We start from the raw sequence: 24018 nt of genomic DNA on the forward strand, positions 1-24018 counted from the left end.
TAAGTGTGAGGTTATCCATTTTGGTTGGAAGAATAAAAAGGCGACTTATTATTTAAATGGAGAGAAACTTCAGATGCTTCAGTGCAGAGGGATCTGGGTGTCCTCGTGCATGAATCAATGAAAGCTAATATGCAGGTACAGCAGGTAATAAGGAAGGCAAATGGAATTTTGGCATTTATTGCTAAAGGAATAGAGTATAAAAATAGGGAACTGTACAGGGCATTCGTGAGACCACACATGGAATACTGTGCACAGTTTTGGTCCCCTTACTTGAGGAAGGATGTAGTTGCATTGGAGACGGTTCAGAGGAGGTTCACTAGATTGATTCCAGAGATGTGGGGCTTGTCTTATGAGGAGAGATTGAGCAGTTTAGGCCTATTCTCGCTAGAGTTTAGAAGGATGAGAGGAGCTCTAATTGAGGTATACAAGATGCTAAAGGGGATCGACAAAGTAGACGTGGAGCGGATTTTTCCCCTTGTGGGGCATTCTAGAATGAGAGGCCATAGTTTTAGGCTAAGGGGTGGTAGATTTAAATCAGAGATGAGGAGGAATTACTTTTCTCAAAGGGTCATGAATCTGTGGAATTCACTACCTCAGAGTGCAGTGGATGCCGGGACGCTGAATAAATTTAAGGAGGAGATAGACAGATTTTTAATTAGTAACGGGTTGAAAGGTTATGGGAAGAGGGTGGGAAATTGGAGTTGAGTCCAAAATGAGATCAGCCATGATCATATTGAATGGCGGGGCAGGCTCAAGGGGCTGAATTGCCCACTCCTGCTCCTAGTTCTTATGTTCTTATGATCCTATTAGCAGTTAGGAGTCATACTTCAGCTATACATAGCCCGTAGTCCATACCTGGAGTCACTGCGAGCAGTTATGGGCATCACAACTTAGGAAGAATATATTGGCCTTTGATGGAATGCAGCATAGATTTGCTAGAATGATATCTGGACTCAAAGGGTTAAGTTACAAGGTGAGATTACGCAAACTAGAAATGTATTCTTTGGAATGTAGAAGATTGAGGAATGATTTGATTGAAGTTTTCAAGATATTAAGGGGAACATGTTGGTTAAATAAGAGAGCAACTATTTCTGCTGGTTGAGGAGTCTAGGACTAGTGGGAACAATCTAAAAATTAGAGCCAGGCCTTTCAGGAGTGATATTCGGAAACACTTCTACATGCAAAGGGTGGTAGAAGTTTGGAACTCTCTTCCAAAAATGACCATTGATGCTAGATCAGTTCATTTTATATCTGAAATTGATAGATTTTTTTGTTATCCAAAGGTATTAAGGGATATGGGGCAAAGAGTAATATGGAGTAAGATCACACATCAGCCATGATCTAAATGAATGGTGGAATAGGTTCGAGGAACTAAATAGCCTCCTCCTGATCCTATGTTCTTTCATATCAAGCCCCACAAGTGTCTTTGTGCCTTGAATTATGGCAAAATGCTTTGCTATATGTTGTACAATCGTTGGCACCTGTGTTTACTGATGATGGCCCACATGGCCTACCTGGTATTCTGCCTTATTTCTGGCCATGTACATGCAGCTTGCTGCTGTAACAAGTGAACGGAAAACATCCAGCTGTACAATTATACATTTTGTTCTCCTTGCTCACTCCTTCCCAGTGCGGGCTGTGTCTGAAGAGATTTTTTTGGGCTGTTCTTTTCATTTTCGCCCTAGTACCAATCACATTGCCTGACTCCTCATTGAATGATGAAAGCCTCACCCATGCCCTCGTTACCTCCAGACTTGACTATTGCATTGCTCCTGGCCGGTCTTACATCATTCACTCTCCATACACTGGAACTCATCCGGAACTCTGCTGCATGTGCCTGAACTCGCACCAAGTCCCATTCACCCACCACCCCTGTGCTCACTGAGCTACATTGATTTCTGGTTAAGCAACGTATTAATTTTAAAGTTCTCATCCTTGTTTTCATACCCTTCCATAGTTTCACCCTTGCCCATCTCTGCGATTCTCTCAAGCTCTGCAACTCTCTGAGATCTCTGCACGCCTCTAATTCTGGGCTCCTGCACATTCCTGATTTTAATCGCTCCACCTTTGGCAATCGTGCCTTTAGCTGCCTGGACCCTAAGCTCAGGAATACCCTCCCTAAATCTCTCCGACTCTACCTCTCTCTCCTTCAAGGCACTCCTTAGAACCTACCTCTTCTAACAAGCTTTTGGTCACCTGCCCTAATATGAGATAAAATTTGTCTGATAATGCTCCTGTGAAGCACCTTGGTACCTTTTCCTATGTTAAAGGCGCTATACAAATGCGAGTTGTTGTTCAACAGTGGGGGGAGTATTGGTGCTTACAAGTTTCTCGCAACTGGTGTCAGCCGCTTAGTGCAGTGAATTAGAAGAATTAAAAGATCACAGAACTGTTAAAGCACAGAATGAGGCCATTTGGTCCATTATGTCTGTACTGGCTCTCCAAAAGAGCAATTCACTTAGTGCCATTCTCCCGCCTTCTCCTTCTAGCCCTGCACATTCTTCCTTTTCAGATAATAATCCAATTCCCCTTTGAAAGTCATGATTGAATCTGCCTCCACTGCACTCTCAGGCAGTGCATTCCAGATCCTAGCCACTCGTTGCTTGATAAAAAGTTTTTCCTCACATTGCTATTGCTTCTTTTCCAGTTACTTTAAATCTGGGCCCTCTGGTTCTCGGTCCATCAGTGGGAACAGTCTCCCCCTATCTATTCTGTCCAGAGCCCTCATTATTTTGAATACCTCCATCAAATTTCCTCTCAACCTTCTCTTCTCCAAGGATAAGAGTCCTAAATTCTGCATTCTATCTATGTAACTGAAGTTCCTCATCCCTGGGACCGTGAACGTTTTTCTACACTGTCTCTAACGCCTTCACATCTTTTCCAGAACTGGGCCCAATACTCAAGTTGAGGCTGAACCAGTGTTCTATACAAGTTTAACATAACTTCCTTAACATTAAAATATTCATGAACAAGTATGCTTTTTTCACATGTTGTTGTCTGGTGACACCAAAAGAATAGGATCAGCTAATGGTCAATATTTTGGAGGCCTCGTGTAGTTTGTACATGAAGATCATGATGGAAGAGCCGCCCAAATCCTCTCTTTCCTGCCCTATCCACATCCCTCTTCTTCTGCTCTGGGAATATCTTATAACATTACTGCAATTTCTTTTGTAATGTTCTCTTGTCCGTTCTGTTGAATCATTAAGAAATTCCCAATTGGGGCAGCCAATCTCAGTTGCTGGGCTGTGATAATGGGGCCACCACCCTGATCATCAGAACTGAAGGTTTTCAACAGAGGGTTTTCCTTACTGCTTTGCACGCTGGGATATTCTGTCCTTCATTGAAGCTCAACATAATTCTCCAAGCAAGAGAAGCCATGAGCAACCCCTGGGCCCGGGAGAGCTGTGAAGGGAAAATGCTCAGACTTAATATATTATTGGTACTTGGGAGGCTACTAGCGCCCGCGTATCATTGCCAGTGCCTCAAGGGCATGACTCGACTAAACGTCTTACACTTGTGATCTGTCAGGTTTTGATAGTCCTCCTTGAACCTATAAAGGTTTTACCTGATCAGTAATTCATTCGAGCAGGGATGACCCATCCATGTGAATTCCAAAATTAAGATGACTTTTTAAAATCCATTCATGGGATGTGGGCGTCACTGGCTAGACCAGCATTTATTGTCCATCCCTAATTGCCCTTGTTCAGAGGGCATTTAAGAATCCACCACATTGCTGTGGGTCTGGAGTCACATGTAGGCCAGACCAGGTAAGGACAGCAGATTTCCTTCCCTAAAGGGCATTAGTGAACCAGATGGGTTTTTTACAACAATCAGCAATGGTTTCACAGTCATCATCAGACTTTTAATTGAATTTAAATTTCACCATCTATCATGGTGGGATTATGAACCCGGGTCCCCAGAGCATTACCCTGGGTCGCTGGAATATTAGTTCAGTGACAATACAACTACGCCATCGTCTCTTCCCCGACTCCACCACACTGGTTTTGCTGGGACACAATGGCATTGTGCTCGCCTCTAGGAAGGTTCTGGGTTCAAGTCCCACTCCAGCTAGGTTGACACTTTCAATGTGGTGCTGAGAAAATGCTGTCAGAACGTCGGACGTGCCATCTTTGGGATGAGATGTCAAACCAACTCTTCAGTGGATATCAAAGATCCCATGGCACAATTTCTTAGGACAGCAGGGAATTCTCCTCTAGTGTCCTGACCAATATTTATCCCTTAACCAACATCATTAAAACAGATTATCTTGGTCATTACCACATTGCTCATTAGCCATCGCCCCTGTGCTGATTGGCTCCCAGTATAAGCGACACTTCAATTTTAAAATTCTCTTCCTTGTTTTCAAATCCCTCCATAGCTTCACCGCCTTCCTATCTCTATAATCTCCAACCTTACAATCCTCCAAGATCTCCGCGCTCATCTCATTCTGTCCTCATGAGCACCTCCAATTTTAATTGCTCTACAATTGGCAGCCATGTCTTCAGCTGCCTGGGCCCTAATCTCTGAACCTCCCTTCTGAAACCTCTCTGGCCCTCTCTACTCTCCCTCCTCCTTCAAAACACCCCTTAAAACAATTGTCAAATTGTGCTATATATCACACCTGTGAAATATGTTGGGATGCTGTGTTATGTTAAAGGTGCTATATAAAAACAAGCTGTTGCAGTTTGTGGGAGCTTGCCTTGCACTAATTGACTGCCATGTTTCCTTCATTACAACAGTGACGACACTTGAAAAGTACTTAGTTGGACTGTAAAGCACTTCAGAGGTTGTGGAAGGTGCTATATAAATGCACATGGTGCAATCACCCTTTCAAGACACACAACCTTTAGGAACTACAAAATGGAGATCAAATTGGGAAGGATATTTTGCAAAATTAAACATTGTATGTAGGTTACCTTCAGTTTCTACTTTTCATTTTGAATATTATGCCCCTCCTTTTATCCAGTGGAGATCCTGTGGCACAGTGGGTTAGCATCCCTGCCTCTGAGCCAGAAGCTCCAGGTTCAAATTCCGCTCCAGGTTCAAGTCCCATTCCAGGACTTGATGGCCAAGGAAGGTGTGTTCATGACGCAGCCAAACAGATTGAATACCAACCTGCAAATCCTTCCAACACACGCCAATGGCAGGCGGTAAGAGTGGGTGAGATTCCTGGTCAGCCATGTGATGGTAGTTGGAGCCTCTACCATCACTATCCATAGCTTCAGACTACAACATGCATGTAAAAATACATGTTGCCACAGCAACACAGAGTGCCTGAATGAATTGTAATACACCGCTACCACTTGTATTTTCCTCCTTCTCTATCTCCTTTTCCAAAAGTGTTGACTTTGAACTAGGCTCTAGGTTGTCTGTCAGCTCCTGGTGCAATTATTTCTTGATGCACCATTTCTCAGCTCAATAGGGAGCAAGGAATGATACTCGCAGCAGCTAGCGTTAACCTTAAGTGTTGTCATTTGCTGTAATAAAGGTACCTTAGAAGAATGTACTTAATCACAACACTGGCATCTTTATTTTACTTCCTGCTTCAGCCATCTTTATTGTTCTCTGAACAACAAAGAGGCCTTAAAGGGACATGTCACACTGGTCACCACCTTTGCCTTAGCAGCAGCAACTTGCCTTTATTTAGTGCCTTTTAATGTAGCAAAACATCCCAAGTTGCTTTACAGGGGTGTCAGCAGACAAAATTCGACACTGAGCCGTGTGAGTTGCCAACCGTCCAGGGTTGGCCTGGAGTCTCCAGGAATTGAAGATCAATCTCCAGGACACTGCTGTGTGCAAACCCTGGAGAAAAATCATCGGGACATTGAAAAAGACTTTCTTTTGTCATTTTCTTTGAAAATGGGGGGAAAAGGCAGTTCGGCTGAAGTCAGGCATCATCCAATTGGGTAATGAGTCTTTTTGCTTTCCATTTGGTATAAGAAAGCAGTACGTCACAAGGATGGACGTGTTGGCCAACTAATGGCTGGATTGTGGGGGCGAGTCATGTGATAAAACCTCCAGGAATACATTTAATCACAGTTGGCAACCCTACAAGCCACATAAGGAGATATTAGGACAGGTGACCAAAAGCTTGGTCAAAGAGTTAGTTAGCAACGGCTTCTAGGATGATGAGGATAGGAGTATGAGAGGTTTAGGGAAGGAATTTGAGAGCTTGAGGTCCAGGCAGCTGAAGACATGGCTGCTAGTGTTGGAGTGATGGAAACCGGAGATGCCCAAGAGGTGAGACTTGGAGGAATGTAGAGACCTCAGGCTGTAGAGCTGGACGAGGTTACAGAGATAGGGAAGGGTGCAGCAGAATAACACCTTGCGTGTCCCTTAATATAATGTCCTATTCTTCTAAACCATCAAACTTACCACAGGCAAAGCCATGGGAGGTTTGCTAGACTTAATAGCATGTCTTGCATTCCTTTGAGAAATAATAGCTCCACTGGAAGAGAGATCCGTTCGTGGCTAACTAAAGAGGTTGGTGATAGTATTAGACTAAAACAAAAGAGGCTGTAAAATTGGCACAAGAGTAGTAATCCTGACAACAGGAAGAGGTTTAGATGCCAGTAAAGCATTATCAAAAAGTTGATGAAGAAAACGAGAGAAAATAAAATGAGAGTAAACTCCTCCCCCTCCTCCTCCAGATACCACAGTATCACAGTATCTTTACAGTGCAGGAGGAGGCCATTTGGCCCATTGAGTCTGCACTGGCTCTTTGAAAGAGAATTCCACCTAGTCCCACTCTCCTGCCTTATCCTGGTAACCTTGCACATTCACTCTTTTCAGGTAACAATCCAATAATTGAATACCTCGATCGAACCTGCCTCCACCACCCTTTCAGGAAGTTTGTTCCGGACTCCAACCACTCTCTGGGTGAAAACAATTTTCCTCGCATCACATTTACTCCTTTTGCCAATTATTTTGAAGCTGTGCCCTCTGGTTTTTGATATTCTGTTGAATGGGAACAGTTTCTCACTATTTACCTTTCAGCCTTCTTTTCTCCAAGTAATACAGTCCCAACCTCTCCAATCTATCCTCATAGCTACAGTTCTTCATCCCAGGAATCATTGCCATGCCTTAAGATGGCAGTGGTGACCATGGACTTCCATTGGTTTGGTCCATGATTATGCTTGGCAAAGTACTGCAGTGGTTTGCTGTTGCCTTCTGCAGTATGGCTGACCAGGAGACACCCCCAATCGTATCAGGCATATTGGAAGGATTGACAGGCTGATAATCAGCTTGTTTGACCATGTTATGAATGCACCTTCCATGGCTATCAAGTCCTGAAGTGCAACTTGAACCCAGATCTTCTGGTCCAGAGATTACGGATGCTACCACTGCATCACAAGACCTCCTGAGAGCAAACTAGCCAGCATTATATAAACAGATCAGAAGAGTTTCTACAAGTATATCAAAAGGGAGAGAGGCTGAAAGTCAGAAAGCCCCCTCGATCTGATGGCTTTGCATCCTAAGCTTCTAAAGCAGGTTGCTGAAGAGTTAGTGGATGTGCTTATTGTGATCTTCCAAAATTCTCCAGATTCCGGAATGGTCCGGGTGGATTGGAGGCAACAAATGTAACACTGCTATTCAACAAAGAAGGGAGAGAGAGAACACCGGGGACCATAGCCAGTCAGCCTGACATCAGTTGTCAGGAAATTGCTGGAGTTCATTATTAAAGAAGTGGTAACAGGGGAGTTAGAAAAATCATCACATGATTAGGCAGCCTCAGTTTTTAGGCTGGTGGAAGCAGTTCCAGGGTAGGGGGGAGGTCCGAAAATAATCGGGTTCAGGCCTCGGGCAGGAAGGGGGAGGGGCACCTCCATCAGCATCCCCCTTTTAACATCGGGTGCCCTCTCCTTAACATCTGGTAATCGCAGGACCTCCCTCCGCTGCCGGTGTCTCCACCGACACCCCAAACTCCCTCTGCCTACTCCCCCAGGCCTCCCCTACCTGAGACCCCCAAAACTTACCTCTTCCTGGGATCCTGGGGACTTGGGCCCTGGGGACTCCATGCGGCCCCAGTCCTGTCCACTGCAGCTTCTGGCGCTTTAGGGACTAGAGTGCTGCTGGTCAACCAGATTGGCCGGCAGGTCTCTTGAGGCGGGGCTTCCTCCTGAGTGAGCGGTGGAAGTCCCGCCTCCAGCCAATTAACACTCGCTGGAGTGTCAAATCGCTACGGGACAGACAGTGTTGGCGGGCAATGTGTTCCCCCCTGACTCTTCAGATGGCAGGAAGGGAAACCCTGCCACTCTCAAAACCCTGGCTGTGGAGTTGATCACTGGTGGTTCAACGCCCAGTAGGATTTCTAGGGAAACCCAGCAAGAGCTCTGTAATATGTAGGAGTGACTAGGAGGAGCAGCAAAGATTCTCTTCCTAGTTTTCAGACTTGTTCTGAAGTGGGTCGAGGCCCTCATTTCATTGTTTTGTTTATAGAGAATTCCCTCCGTGGTCTCACTCCTCCCTATCTCTGTAAACTCCTCCAACATGGCAACCCGCTGAGATGTCTGCGCTCCTCCAATTCGCCCCTTTGTGGATCCCCAATTTTATTCACCCCAGCATTGGTCTTTATCTGCCTGACCCCTAAGCTCTGGAATTCCATCCCTGAACCTTTCTTCCTCCCTCGCCCAAACCTTTGGGCACCTGTCCTGATATCTCCTCCTGCGGCTCCGTGTCAAAAGTGCTTCTCTTGATGACAACCTTGCGATGCTTTCCTACATTGAAAGTGTTAAATAAACTCAGGTTCTTGTTGCTGTTAAGTATGACCAAAGGTCACATGATCCATCCAAATCTGGGATATTTTGGGCAGTCCCTGAAGAACATTGATGAACCAGTTGGGTTTTTACGATTATCTAGAAGCTTCTGTGGTCGTTATTTCTGGTGCCTGCTCACAGTTCCTCAATTTGCCTTGGTGGGATTTGAACCCACAACCTCCATGTTGCTAGCTCCCTGCCCCTAGCCTCTCGATTACTGTGCCTCTTAAAGTACATGCAAGAGGTGAATCTGCTCTGCTTTCTTTTGGATCCATAATGTAAAAGCCTTGAGCCTCCTGGGATTGAAGATCAATCTCCTGGGCAAAGCTCTGAGCAACATCTGGGAGAACTGTTATTGGCGTTAACATAAAGTGTTTTGAACGCTCCTGTTTATTAATTACAAAAAAATTGCAGATGGCAGGGGAAAGGTTGTTTGACTGACGGTCAAGAGTCACCCATTTGGATAAGGAAGAGCCTTGTCACTATCCCAATGACTTAGTATATCTAACCCTGTACTGACAGGAAAATTGAATTGGGATCTTTCTGAGTTTAAAAAGAAGTAGGAACTTGTATTTATATAGCACCTTTCGCAACCTCAGGATGCCCCAAAGTGCTTTACAGCCAACGAAGTGCTTTTGAAGTTCATTGGCTGTTGTAATGTAGGAAACACGGCTGTCAATTTGCACGCAGCAAACTCCCACAAACAGCAATGTGGTAAATGACCAACAGTAAATGTTTTAGTGATATTGGTTGAGGGATAAATATTGTCCAGGACATCAGGGAGAACTCCCCTGCCCTACATCAAGTAGTCTCGTGGGATCTTTCCTCTGGGGTTTGACATCTCATTCAAAAGATGGCATTTCTGACAGTGCAGCACTCCCTCAGTGCAACACGGAGGTGTTCATCTGGATTATGTGCTCATGAATTTAGAGTGAGGTGCGAGCCCATGTCCTTCTGACATAGAGGTGAGAGTGCTAGTACGAAGCCTAGACTGACACCTAACTTGTTAAACTACTAAATTGATTGGGGTGAAGCTAGTCTGTCTTAAGATATAGCGTCAGTGAGTTCTCTGTAATATGCTGAGTATGTTGCAAATTTGAGCCGTGTGTCATATGCATTTGCGCTTACGTGTAGACAAAAGGTCAGTTAATGAATGATATGAGTTACAGCTTCACTTCAGTCGTGATAAATTGGCTAAAAGTTTAATGCAGATTTTTCTTTTGTTCCATAGGACAAGAGGAATCGAAGTCATAGAGGTGAGTGACGGCTGTTTCTTGTACCTTTTATCTCTGGTGAAACTGCTTCTCTTTCCCAAAGTCTGTAGCTAGTTTCCATGGTGAAGATTTACTCTGCTGTAATTTTTTTATTCATTCATGAGATGTGGGTGTCACTGGCAAGGCTAACATTTGTTGCCCATCCCTAATTGCCCTTGAGAAGGTGGTGGTGAGCTGCCTTTCTGAGCTGCTGCAATCTATCTAGTCTGGGTACACCCACCGTGCTGTTAGGAAGGGAGCTCCAGGGTTTTGACCCAGCGACAGTGAAGGAACGGCGATATAGTTCCAAGTCAGGATGGTGAGTGATGTGGTTGGAGTGTGGAATTGGAGATGGTGATGTTCTCACACATCCTCTCTACATGGACTTCTAGTGGTAGAGTTCACAGGTTTGGAAAGCGCTATCAAAAGAATTGTAACTGTATTCTTTAAAATAGCAGGAAGAAGGAATTTTCCCTCTAACTCTGGGGCTCCACTTATCATCTAGAGTCAGATTTTGTATGTTCCACTTGAGATATTTACAAATTCCATATCCAATTGGAGTGAAGAATAGAAAATGTTAGAAACAGTTGGACGATTGGCAGCGGTGGTGTGGCACGGGGCGGGGGGAGGGAGGGGGGTGGTGGGAATGAAAGGTCATGTTAATGTTACAGGCTGATGACCTTCCATTGTTGTTTAGTTCCTGGCTAAAGGTTATCGACCCAGAACATTAACTGTACCTTCCATCGCCCGATAGATGCTGCCTGACCTGCTGAGTGCTCCCAATGTTTTTTTTTGTATTTTACCTTTTGGCCAATTGTAGTTCCTTGCATTGATAGCAACTCAGCACTCAACTGTCTCAGGGTTAATGCAGGATGTGGCTTGACAGATACGGTCAGTGTTTACTCTAATTTGACAAGATATTTGACAATGGGATGTGTACGTTTCTCACGAATACAGGAAAGGGTATTTGGAAAATTACGAAGTATTTCAGACCATTTGGTCCATTTGGTCAATACTAGCGTTCATTCTCCACACAAACCTCCTTCCATTTCCCTTAATCTCATCCCATCAGCATAGCCTTTCATTCCTTTATCCCTGGCTTCCCCGTAAATGCATCTACACTATTTGTGGGAATGAGTTCTCACCACTCTCTGGATAAAGAAGTTTCTCCTGAATTCCCGATTGGATTTATTGCTGATTATCTTGTATTTGTAGGAGATCTTGCGCTGCGGTGGGTAGCGTACCTGCCTGAGCTAGAAGCTCCAGGTTCAAGTCCCAGTTCCTGATGGTCAAGGAAGGTGTGTTCATGACGCAGCCAAACAGGTTGAGTATCAACCTGCAAATCCTTCCGACACACGCCAATGGCATGTCGAAAGAGTGGGAGAGATTCCTGGTCAGCCGTGTGATGGGAAGAAAGTTGGAGCCTCTACCGTCACTATCCATAGCTCCAGGCTGCAACATGCATGTAAAAGTGCGTGTTACCACAGCAACTTGGACTCCCTGATTCAACTATAACACACACCATCATTTTGCATTTATTGCCCCTGGCTTTGGTCTCCCCCACAAGTACAGCCTTCATCTCTATGCCGACCCTATCAAGCCCTTTCATAACCTTAAAGACCTCTATCAGATCACCCCTCAGTCTCCTCTTTTCTAGACAAAAGAGCCCTAGCCTGTTCAGCCTTTCCTGATAGGCCTAACCTCTCAGTTTGTGTATTATCCTCGTGAATCTTTTCACTGCTTCAATAATGCACAATATCAAAACCAAGCATGTTTTTTAACTGTAGGTGGTTGAAAGTGAGTGCAACTGATTGTGAAAAGGGAATGGGCGAATACGCTGATGGGGTAAGATGAAGAGGAGTGGGAGGAGACTAGTGGGAAGCATCAACCAGTTGGGCCGAGTGGCCTGTTTCTGTGTGGTACATTTTATATTACTCCGATATGTGGCTTGCCATGTGTTGGATTGTTTAATTCATATTTGTAACCCCTGGCCTTGTTATCCTGCCTTATTTTAAGTTAATATTCACACATTTACCCTTCTCTAAACAATTCGATGTACAATTTTTGTGCAAAGGTTAAACGCTGATTTGTGCAACAGGCGAATGGGGTCTGAAAAGAGGGGATAATGTTTTGGATCAGACTGGCCGGCAGCAGACTCTGGTGGCATTGTTCCGGGTCATTCCGGAATCTGGGCAAGATTGTCGATGTTAAAGAAACAACCTGCATTTGGGTAGCACCTTTCACAATTTCAGGAAGTCCCAAAACGTTTTTTTTCCCCCCCCAGTGTAATCGCTGGGAACGCAACAGCCAATTTGCGCACAGCAAGCTCCCACCAACAGCAATGAGATAAATGACCAGGTGATCTGCTTTTTTTTTGAGTCACATTGGTTGAGGGATGACTATTGAGCTAGGACACCATGGGAGAACTTTGAGTAAAAGGTAAGGGAGCTTTTATGTCCACTTGAGAGGGCCGACTAGGCTTTGGTTTAACCTCCCATCTTTTAAGCTGTTAATTTTGGCTTGTCCCTTTTAAAGTCACAGGCTCACCAAATAAGTGGAACTGGGCTATGCAAAGCAAGTTGAGTGCTGAACGCTTATCTCTGGATGCTATAATGAAGCCTCTTTACCAGATCATGAGAAATGGGAACAGGACTAGGCCATTCGGCCCCTTGAGCCTGCTCCGCCATTCAATTAAATCATGGTTCCTATGACTGTGGCCTCAACTCCATTTTCCTGCCTGTTCCCCATAACTCTTGGCCCCCTCGCCAATAAAAACTCTGCCTAACTGAGCCTTGAATACATTCAATGCTCCACTGCTCTCTGGGGAAGAGAATTCCACAGATGAATGACCCTCTGAGCGAAGAAATTCCTCCTCATCTCTGTCTTAAATGGGAGAGCCCTTATTTTTAAACTGTGCCCCCTAGTTTTAGATTTCTCCACAAGGGGAAACATCCTTTCAGCGCCTGCCCTGCCAAGCCCCCGCAGAATCTGATGCTGAAGGAGCTGGTATTTCTGCCAATTTTTTAAAAATTGTCGATATTTTCTGTGCCTTCCTTCAGCCAGGCATTGTGCTGGTGTCAGGCACAGAGGACACAGTATCAGCTGGTTCACTGCTCCACCAGGCAAGAGGGTGGAAGGTGCCATTTGGGTTTATTGGTCCCTGCCATTTAAAGCTGCTGCTGAATTCTCTTCATGTCCCCCACACCTGCAGCTCAGGTTGGCTCCTTTTGTCTCCTTAGCTATTGACATTTGAGGTCTGACAGGCTGCAGAGGTGATTTAAAGAAAGAGCTTTCATTTCTAATGCAGTTTTTGTGAGCCTTGGGTGTTCCAAACTCTTTCACAGTGAATGACGTCGATTGAAGTGTAAACTATTACAATGTTTTGTTGTCGCTGCTCTCTCTCTTTATCTCCTTTTCTGCTTCCTGTTGTGACCCTCCCTTGTCTTCCTTCTCTATTCAGCTTCTCTCTCTTTGTTCTTGTTTCTTTCATTCTCTCTCTCTCGTCCTTGCTTTCTCATTCTCTCGCTCTCTCTCATTTTGCTGGTTCTCTCTCTATTGCTCACTTGCTCTCCTGCTCATTCTCTCTCCCTCACACTCTCTCTGACTGTCGCTTTCTTGCACGCTCTCTCGTTTTGCTTGTTCTCTCTCTCTCTCTCTGGCTCTCTCTCTCACACTCTTGCCCGCGGTCTCCCTCGCCCTCACCCTCACCCTCGCCCCCTGCTCTCGCTCTTGCTCCCCCTCGCCCGCTCTTGCTCTCTCTCTGGCTGTCTCTTTTGCTCTCTTTCCCTTCTATGGCGAGTGAGGAAGTGATCTAGACCAGGTCACTTGGCAGCTTTTAGTGGTGAATGCAAAGCAGCTTGTGAGGGTGGATGGGTGGAGGTGAAGGGGGTGGTTGATCCATCCAGGGCTGGAGGCTGAATGTGGCAGTGGGTCACAGTTTGGTGGGTGGGGGGTGGGGTGGGAGAGGTGGGGGAGGGGTGGGGGACGGAGGGCAAGGGACTAGGTTCCACACGGCCTCTGTGTGACTAGGCATCTAGCTTGGACCATTGTCCTGGAAGACCAGTGGAGTAGAGGATCACAGTGTCACTTGGCATCTGAAGGTCTGAAAGGTGCTTTTCTTATCTCAGCCACAAGCACTTTCAGGTCAGCTTATAAAAGAAAAATCAATTCTAAGCTTGCTTAGCTATAACCTGCTCACTGACGCTCAGTTTGGGTTCTGCCAGGGCCACTCAGCTCCTGATCTCATTACAGCCTTGGTTCAAACATGGACAAAAGAGCTGAACTCCCGAGGTGAGGTGAGAGTGACTGCCCTTGACCATGTGTGGCATCAAGGAGCCCTAGCAAAACTGAAGCCAATGGGAATCGCGGGGGAAATCTCCACTGATTTCAGTCATACCGAGCACAAAGGAAGATGGTTGGAGCTCAATCATCTCAGTTCCAAGACATCACCGCAGGTGCTCCTCAGGGTAGTATCCTAGGTCCAACCACCTTCAGGTGCTTCATCAATGACCTTCCTTCCATCATAAGGTCAGAAGTGGGGATGTTCACTGATGATTGCGCATTGATCAGCACCATTCACAGCTCCTCAGATGCTGAAGCAGCCCATGTCCAAATGCAGCTAGACCTGGACAATATTCAGGCTTGGGCTGATAAGTGGCAAGTAACATTTGCGCCACACAAGTGCCAGGCAAGGACCATCTCCAACAAGTGGTAATCTAACCTTTGACATTCAATGGCATTACGATCACTAAATCCCCCACTATCAACATCCTGGGGGTTACCATTGACCAGAAACTGAACTGGACTAGCCATATAAATACTGTGGCTATAAGAGCAGGTCAGAAGCTGAGAATTCTGCAGTGAATAATTCACCTCCTAACTCCCCAAAGCCTGTCCACCATCTACTAGGCACAAATCAAGCATGTGATGGAACACTCTCCGCTTGCCTGGATGAGTGCAGCTCCAACAACAGTCAAGAAGCTCAACACCATCCAGGGCAAAGCAGCAGTTTGATTGGCGCCACATCCACAAACATTCACTCCCTCCACCACCGACGCACAGTAGCAGCAGTGTGTACCATCTACAAGATGCACTGCAGCAACTCACCAAGGCTCCTTCAACAGCACCTTCCAAACCTGCGATCTCTACCACCTAGAAGCACAAGCTCAGAAGATGCATGGGAACACCACCACCTGCAAGTTGCCCTCCAAGCCATAGATCATTCTGACTTGGAAATATATTGCCGTACCTTCACTGTCGCTGGGTCAAAATCCTGGAACTCCCTCCCTAACAGCACTGTGGGTGTACCTACACCACACGGACTGCAGCGGCTCAAGAAGGCAGCTCGCCACCACCTTCTCAAGGGGCAATTAGGGATGGGCAACAAATGCTGGCCTTGACAGCAAGGTCCACATCCCGCGAATTAATTTTTTTAAAATCAGGGATACATAACAGAACGAACATAAGTGCGGGTCAGAATAATGAAACTGACTAAACGGAAAAATTCATGTAACTATAGTTTAAGATTCCTGGCTATTTGACTTGGGTGAGCTGCGAATCCCACTAGTGTCCTGTTAGTTCTTCACGACATTCAGCAGAGATCAGATCTCCCTGTATTCTATCCTGTTAATGGTGCTTCAACCCCGGAGAAACATCGTCCATGGAAAGTGAGAATTTATTCCCTCTTTCCACATAACCGACCACTTTTGGGGAACCTGTGGGTGAGACTTTGTTAAGAATTTATGCCAGTTATGATGCAGAATGCCCAATCTTACTTGAACAATAAAAAAAAACCCTGCTAATTTGCGCACTGCAAGATCACATAAACAGGAATGAGGTAAATGACTAGATATTCTGTCCTTAGGTGTTGGTTGTGGGATAAATATTGGCAGGGCACCAGGGAGAACTTCCTTGCTCTTCTTTGAAAGAGCGTCACAAAATAGATCTTTTATAACTACTTGGGAGGCCCTTGGCTTAACGTCGCCCAAATGATGGCACCTCTAACAGAAATGATCCAAGTTCAATTCCCCCGTGAGGACAGGATTAGATAGTGTCATGAAATCATTGATCATTGTGTCCCTGGGTGCTAAATTAACAGTCTGTGGAGATTGTAACATTTCAGGCACAGGATGTACCAATGCTTGTTACATTGGCTTCTGCCTAGTAACAAGGGTGGGGCCCTCTGGGAGTGTTTTGATGGGTCACCAGAACAGTTCAAGTGTCAGTGGACAGTGCTCCTTGAGCAGTCAGCTTCGGGAAGTCAGATTGCAAGTGTCCCAGGGACAGGAATAGGAACAGGGCCCAGTTAAGTTAAGTTAAAGAAAGAGCTGCGGGGAACAGACTTTAAGTAAAGAGGGCTGTTGGGGCAAAGGTACCCTTTTGGAACCGGTGGTGTTCTGCTTGGCACGGCTATAGATCTGAAAGTGTGCGTGTGAGTTAGTGTTGAGTATAGTCAGGAATCCAGGCGAGATTGAAACCCTGTGACGTGGGTCATTGTTAAAGCCCATCCAAGTGGGAGCGAGTTTTGGAGAGAATTCCAAGGAGAGATCTTCGAAGGTGAAGCTGGGAATCTCTTGTGAGGCAGAGTTTCAACGAGATTATATGACTGACGTCAGGGTAGGTTCTTGAGAAACCCATGGACTCTGGGGTTGCACCTGTCATTTACCCTGTAGTGTGATGTGTCTGACTCACGTACCTCCTACTTAACCTGAATATCAGAGCATACGATACATATTGTAAATTGTTTTATCTTTCTGAACTTGTATAGTAAAGTTCATTTTTATTTGTTCAAAGCCCATTGAATCTTGTGGCTTTATTCCAAAAGCAGGCACCTTGAATCTCCGCCATTTGATAAGATCCATGGCTGATCTGATTGTGGCCTCAACTCCACTTTCCTCTTCACCCCCGATAACCTGCGAACCCCTCGTCGATAGAATCTATCTACTTCGGCCTTAAAAATATTCAGTGACCCAGCCTCCACTGCTCTCTGGGGAAGAGACCCACTGGGAGAAAAAAATTCTCCTCATCTCTGTGGGCTGTGGGCCAAATGCTGGAAAATGGGATTAGTGTAATCAGATCTTTGTTGACTGGCATGGACATGATGGGCAGAATGTCTATGAGTCCATCTTAAATGAGAGGTTCCTTATTTTTATCAACTTTAAACAAAATGTTATTGTTCCCTAACCGGCTCTCCCCCCCCAACATCCTGAGATCTGGCCAAGGATTGTAACAATAGTCTAAGATGGAGCTGTCCAACAAGCCATAGTCCCCTTGAGATAAGGAGGTTTGAGGTTCCTCAGGCCTGGTTTCTGTCCAGTTAGCCCTGCTGGGGTGTGGAAACTGCAGGAGAGGCCGTGAAGATCGGCCTAGACATCAGAGACCGCCTGGCCTCTCAGAATCACAGTATGACTGCAGCATAGAAGGAGGCCGTTCAGTCCGTTGTTTCTGTGCCAGCTCTCTGCAAGACCAAATCAGCTAGATCCACTCCCGCACCATTTATCCATAGCCCTGCAAATATTTTCCCTTCAGGCACCGATCCAATTCCCTTTTGAAAGCCTCCATCGAACCTGCCTCCGCCACACTGTGAGGCAGCGCATTCCAGATCCTAACCACTCCCGCTGCGTGAAAATGGTTTTTCCTCATGTCGCTGATGCTGCTTTTTCCAATCACCTTAAATTTGGGCCCTCTGGTTCTCGATCCTTCCACCAATGGGACCAGTTTCTCCTTATCTACCCTGTCCAGACCCCTCGTGATTTTGAATACCTCGGTCAAATCCCCTCGCAACCTTCTCTTCTCAATTGAGATGCATTGAAGTCAGAAGTTTACAACTTGGAGGGAGGCCATTCAGCCCATCGTGCTCATGCAGGACCTTTGGCCTAATCCCACTTTTCCAGCTCTTGGTCTGTAGCCTTGTAGGTCACTACACTTCAAGTGCACTTCCAGGTACTTTTTGTGAAGGTTCCTACCTCTGCTGTATCCCAGCACACAATGTGGTCTTTAGAATTCTAGAACGACACAGCTCAGAAGGAGGCCATTCAGCCCATTGTGCCTGTGCTGGGATGGGGAAAAGAAAGAGATGGTGCTTTTAACGAGATGGATCACAGTGTGGGTTATTATAGGACAAATCTCCACAAGAACATTTCTTAGTGATCCTTCTTTTGCCCTGGGTGCGGTTTAATGCACTATGAACTAATTCGGCAATGCCTAAGTGAGCTGATTGTTATCAAAGTGATGATTCTGAGCTTTGAACAAACTGCTTCTGGAACCATTCCAAAGTTAACAACTCCAGACTTGGCCAAGTGATTCATAAAATACAAACAGAAATTGATCTATCCAAACAATTGGTTAACAAAAGTTACTTATGAGGTTAGCATTATCATTGGTATTGATTACATCAGCTACAGGTTTATTCAGGTGTAAAGGTGGGGAAACTGTGGCACAGTGGTTATGTTACTGGACTAGTAATCTGGACAGCTGTGTTATCTGGAGACTTGAGTTCAAATCCCACTACAGCAGCTGAGGGAATTTAAATTCAGTTCCTTAAATAAATCTGGAATGAAAAGCTTGTCTCAGTAATGGTGACTGCATAATTATTGGTTGGTGCAAAAACCCATCTGGTTCACTAATGCCCCTTTAGGGGAGGAAATCTACTGTACTTACCCAGTCAACTGCCCTCTGAAATAGCACTCTCTCACCCTCCTGATCGATCTCTCTCTCACACCCTCCCGTGCTCTCTCACCCTCCCTCTTTCTTGCTCATGGGCACCCTCTTGCCTTCCTTTTCTCCTGACTTTATGCTGGATGATTTTGTCCTTCTGTTATTCAGTGCCTTGCACTGAGCCATTTGTAGATAGGTGTAGGTGTAAAGAGCCAGACCTCAGTCAGAAACCGAGAAGCTGCAGCTTTGGGGACTCTGCTTTCCCAAGCCCAGTTTGTGTTGAAAACTAGAATTTCAGTTTTGCTTTCATTGAGCCCAATCTGTTTAAAATAAAAGCGATCAAACAATGTACAACACAATGTGGGGCACATAATCATCTCAATAGCCACACCAATAAGTCATAGAGTCGTTACAGCATGGAAGGAGGCCATTTGGCCCATCGACTCCATGCCGGCTCTCTGTAGAGCAATCCAGCCAGTCCTATTCCCCCGCTCTATCCCCCATAGCTCCGCAAGTTTATTTCCCTTAAGCACCCATCCAATTTTATTTTGAAATCATTCATCATCTCCGCCTCCACCACTCTCATAGGCAGCGAATTCCAGGTGATTACCATCCCTCCTGCATCTCTTTCCCAAAACCTTCAACATACACATGAAAATACGAATATATGAATTAGGAGCAGGAATAAAACATTCGGCCTCTCGAGCCTGCTCCGCCATTTGGTAAGATCCATGGCTGATCTGATTGTGGCCTCAACTCCACTTTCCTCTTCACCCCCTGTTAACCTGTGACCCCCACGTCAATCAAGAATCTATCTACCTCGGCCTTAAAAATATTCAGTGACCCAGCCTCCACTGCTCTCTGGGGAAGAGAATTCCACAGACTAATGATCCACTGGGAGAAAAAAATTCTCCTCATCTCTGTGGGCCAAACGCTGGAAAATGGGATTAGTGTAATCAGATCTTTGTTGACTGGCATGGACATGATGGGCAGAATGGTCTCCTGTGCTGTAAATGTCTATGAGTCCATCTTAAATGAGAGGCTCCTTATTTTTAAATTGTGCCCCCTGGTTATAGTCTCTCCCATAAAACAAAATATTCTCTTGGCACCCACACTGTCAAAGACCCGCAAGGTCTTATATGTTTCAATAAGATCACCTCTAATCCTTCTAAACGACCATGAGTATAGGCCCAACCTTTCCTCATAAAAACCCCTCTCGCCCCAGGAGGGCGAGAGAGTGCTATTTCAGAGGGCAGTTAAGAGTCAACCACATCGCTTTGGGTCTGGAGTTACATGTAGGTCAGACTGGGTAAGTGCAGCAGATTTCCTCCCCTAAAGGGGCATTAGTGAACCAGATAGGTTTTTGCACCAACCAATAATTATGCAGTCACCATTACTGAGACAAGCTTTTCATTCCAGATTTATTTAGTGAATTAAATTTAAATTCCCTCAGCTGCCGTGGTGGGATTTGAACTCAAGTCTCTAGATAACACAGCTGTCCAAGTTAATAGTCCAGCAACATAGCCACTGTGCTACTGCATACCCTGCCTTTACTCCTGAATAAACCTGTAGCTGATGTAATCAATACCAATGATAACGCTAATCTCATGAATGATTTTTGTTAACCAATTGTTTGGATAGATTGATTTCTGTTTGTATTTTATGAATCACTTGGCCAAATCTGGAGTTGTTAACTTTGGACTGGTTCCAGAAACAGTTTTTACAAGGAAATTCCCTGGAATTAGTTGAGTACAACCTTCTCATTGCGTTTCAGCCCAAAACTGAAAAAGTGACGCCACAGGAAAGCTGTGAGCTGATTGGTTGGTAGGAAATCACCAAATTTGAAAAAAAAACACTGCAAAGCTAATTAATAAACTAATTATCTAAGTCGAGATGGCTGGGCAGGTGATGTGCTGTAGCTGTATGATGTGGGAGCTGGCAGATCCCATTGCGAGCCGCAGCGACCACATCTGCAGCAAGTGTTGGTTGCTGGAGGAACTCCGGCTCAGAATTGATGAGCTGGAGTCCGAGCTCCGGACGCTGCGGCACATCCGGGAGGGGGAGAGTTACCTGGACGCTTTGTATCAGGAGGCGGTCACACCCGGTAGATTAAGTACCTCAAGTCCGGTCAGGGTCAGCAGGGTGTGACTGCAAGCGAGGCAGGTAGAGGGATCCTGTGTTCAGGAACAGAGGAGCCTCAGCTCTTGACCTTGTCCAACAGGTACGAGGTACTTGCTCCCTGTGTGGATGAGGAAGACGGCTGTAGGGAGGATGAGCCAGCTGACCACGGCACCGTGGCACAGGAGGCCATTCAAGAGGGGGAGCAAAAAGACAAGTGGTAGTTGTAGGGGATTCTATAATTAGGGGAATTGATAGCATCCTTTGTAAGCAGGATCGAGAGTCCCGCATGGTATGTTGCCTGCCCGGTGAGGGACATCTCTGACCGGCTTGAAAGGATATTGGAGAGGGAGGGGGAGGATCCAGTTGTTGTGGTCCACGTCGGGACAATAACATAGGTAAGACTAGGAAAGAGGACCTGTTTGGGGATTATCAGGAACTAGGAACTAAATTAAAGAACAGGTCCTCAAGGGTTATAGTCTCCAGATTACTACCCGAGCCACGTGCAAATTGGCATAGGGATGCGAGAATAAGGGAAGTAAACACGTGGCTAAAGGAGTGGTGCAGGAAAGAGAGGTTCCATTTCGTGGGGCACTGGCATCAGTATTGGAACAGGAGGGATCTGTACCTTTGGGACGGTCTCCACCTGAACCGATCTGGGACCAATGTTCTAGCGAAAAGGGTAAATAGGGTGGTCAACAGGACTTTAAACTAGAAAGTTGGTGGGGAGGGAAGGGTAAAACTCCAAGAAGTATGACTAATGGGAAACAAAACAGCGGGTTAGCGTGTGCGGGGGTGGATTCAACTTCATGGAAAATTATGAAAAAACTGAAAAGAAAGGAGAGCCCAGGAGAGGCTATTAAAGTCTCCAGAACACAAAATAGGACAGAGTGTTTGGAAAGGGCTAGGTATCTAACTTCAAGCACATCAGATAAAGGGATGACAATGAGAAAGGGGACGGGAAATACAGGACTGAAGGTGTTGTATCTGAATGCACGCAGTATACGAAATAAGGGAAATGAGCTTGTGGCGCAGATTGAAATTGGCAGGTATGATATGGTGGGCATTGCGGAGACATGGCTGCAAGGGGATCAGGACTGGGAGCTAAATATCCAAGGATATACATCCTATCGAAAAGATAAGCAGGTTGGCAGAGGGGGTGGGGTTGCTTTGTTAGTAAGAAATGAAATTAAATCGATAGCAAGAAATGATGTAGGGTCAGATGATGTAGAATCTGTGTGGGTAGAGTTGAGGAACCGCAAAGGTAAAAAAACCATAACGGGAGTTATGTACAGGCCTCCGAACAGTAGTCAGGATGTGGGGCACAAGATACACCAGGAGATAGAAAAGGCGTGTAAGAAAGGCAAGGTTACAGTGATCATGGGGGATTTCAATATGCAGGTAGACTGGGAAAATCAGGTTGGTAGTGGATCCCAAGAAAAGGAATTTGTGGAATGTCTACGAGATGGCTTTTTGGAACAGCTTGTGGTGGAGCCCACTAGGGAACAGGCAATTCTAGATTTAGTGATGTGTAATGAGGCAGATTTGATAAGGGAGCTTAAGGTGAAGGAACCCTTAGGAGGAAGTGACCATAATATGATAGAATTTACCCTGCAATTTGAGAGGAAAAAGCTGGAATCAGATGTAACGGCATTACAGTTGAATAAAGGCAACTACAGAGGCATGAGGGAGGAGCTGACCAGAATTGTCTGGGAGATGAGCCTAGCAGGAAAGACAGTGGAACAGCAATGGCAGGAGTTTCTGGGAGTAATCTGGGAGACACAGCAAAAATTCATCCCAAGGAAGAAGAAGCATACTAAAGGGAGGACGAGGCAACCATGGCTGACAAGGGAAGTCAGGGACAGCATAAAAGCTAAAGAGAAAGCATCAATGCGGTGAAGAGCAGTGGGAAACCAGGGGATTGGGAAGCCTACAAAGACCAACAGAGGACAACTAAAAAAGAAATAAGGAGGGAGAAGATTAAATATGAGGGTAAAATAGCCAGTAATATAAAAGAAGATTGCAAGAGTTTTTTTAGATATATAAAAGGTAAGAGAGAGGCAAAAGTGGACATTGGGCTGCTGGAAAATGAAGCTGGAGAAGTAGTAGTGGGGAACAAAGAAATGGCAGAAGAACTGAATAGGTACTTTGCGTCAGTCTTCACAGTGGAAGACACGAGTGACATCCCCAAAGTTCTAGAGAGTCGGGGGGCAATGTGAGTATGGTGGCCATTACCAAGGAGAAGGTGCTAGGAAAACTGAAAGGTCTGAAGGTGGATAAATCACCTGGACCAGATGGATTACACCCCAGAGTTCTGAAGAAGATAACTGAAGAGATAGTGGAGGTGTTAGTGGTGATATTTCAGGAATCACTGGAGTCAGGGAGGGTCCCAGAGGACTGGAAAATCGCTAATGTAACCCCCCTGTTTAAGAAGGGAGTGAGGCAAAAGACGGGAAATTACAGGCCGATTAGCCTGACCTCGGTCGTTGGTAAGATTTTAGAATCCATTATTAAGGATGAGATTTCAGAATACTTGGAAGTGCATGGTAAAATCGGGCAAAGTCAGCATGGTTTCATCAAGGGGAGGTCATGCCTGACAAATCTGTTAGAATTCTTTGAGGAGGTAATGAGTAGGTTAGACAAAGGAGAGCCAATGGATGTTATCTACTTGGACTTCCAAAAGGCCTTTGACAAGGTGCTGCACAGGAGGCTGCTCAGTAAGATAAGAGCCCATGGTGTTAGAGGCAAGGTATTAGCATGGTTAGAACATTGGCTGTCTGGCAGGAGGCAGAGAGTGGGGTAAGGGGGTCCTTCTCAGGATGGCGGCCGGTGACTAGTGGAGTTCCGCAGGGGTCAGTGTTGGGACCACAACTTTTCACTTTATACATTAATGATCTAGATGAAGGAGCTGAGGGCATTCTGGCTAAGTTTGCAGATGATACAAAGATAGGTGGAGGGACAGGTAGTATTGAGGAGGCGGGGAGGCTGCAGAAGGATTTGGACAGGTTAGGAGAATGGGCAAAGAAGTGGCAGATGGAATACAACGTGGGGAAGTGTGAGGTCATGCACTTTGGTAGGAAGAATAGAGGCATAGACTATTTTCTAAATGGGGAGAGAATTCAGAAATCGGAGTGCAAAGGGACTTGGGAGTCCTAGTCCAGGATTCTCTTAAGGTTAACTTGCAGTTTGAGTCGGTAGTTAGGAAGGAAAATGCAAGGTTGGCATTTATTTCAAGA

At 45.6% G+C, this 24018-nt stretch overlaps 1 protein-coding gene across 3 annotated transcripts in view; it reads left to right on the forward strand.

Annotated features, from left to right (window-relative positions):
- The window catches only part of LOC144671448 (inositol-tetrakisphosphate 1-kinase-like), a 56015-nt gene that overhangs the window by 6099 nt on the left and 25898 nt on the right, over positions 1-24018 (forward strand). For all 3 annotated transcript variants that reach the window (XM_078533357.1, XM_078533359.1, XM_078533358.1), the window contains exon 2: positions 9988-10012. In XM_078533357.1, coding sequence (XP_078389483.1) covers positions 9988-10012 — 25 coding nt within the window. The remainder of the gene's footprint in view (positions 1-9987; positions 10013-24018) is intronic.

Source organism: Cetorhinus maximus, chromosome 32, assembly GCF_964194155.1.
Source record: "Cetorhinus maximus chromosome 32, sCetMax3.hap1.1, whole genome shotgun sequence".
Classification (NCBI taxonomy): domain Eukaryota; kingdom Metazoa; phylum Chordata; class Chondrichthyes; order Lamniformes; family Cetorhinidae; genus Cetorhinus; species Cetorhinus maximus.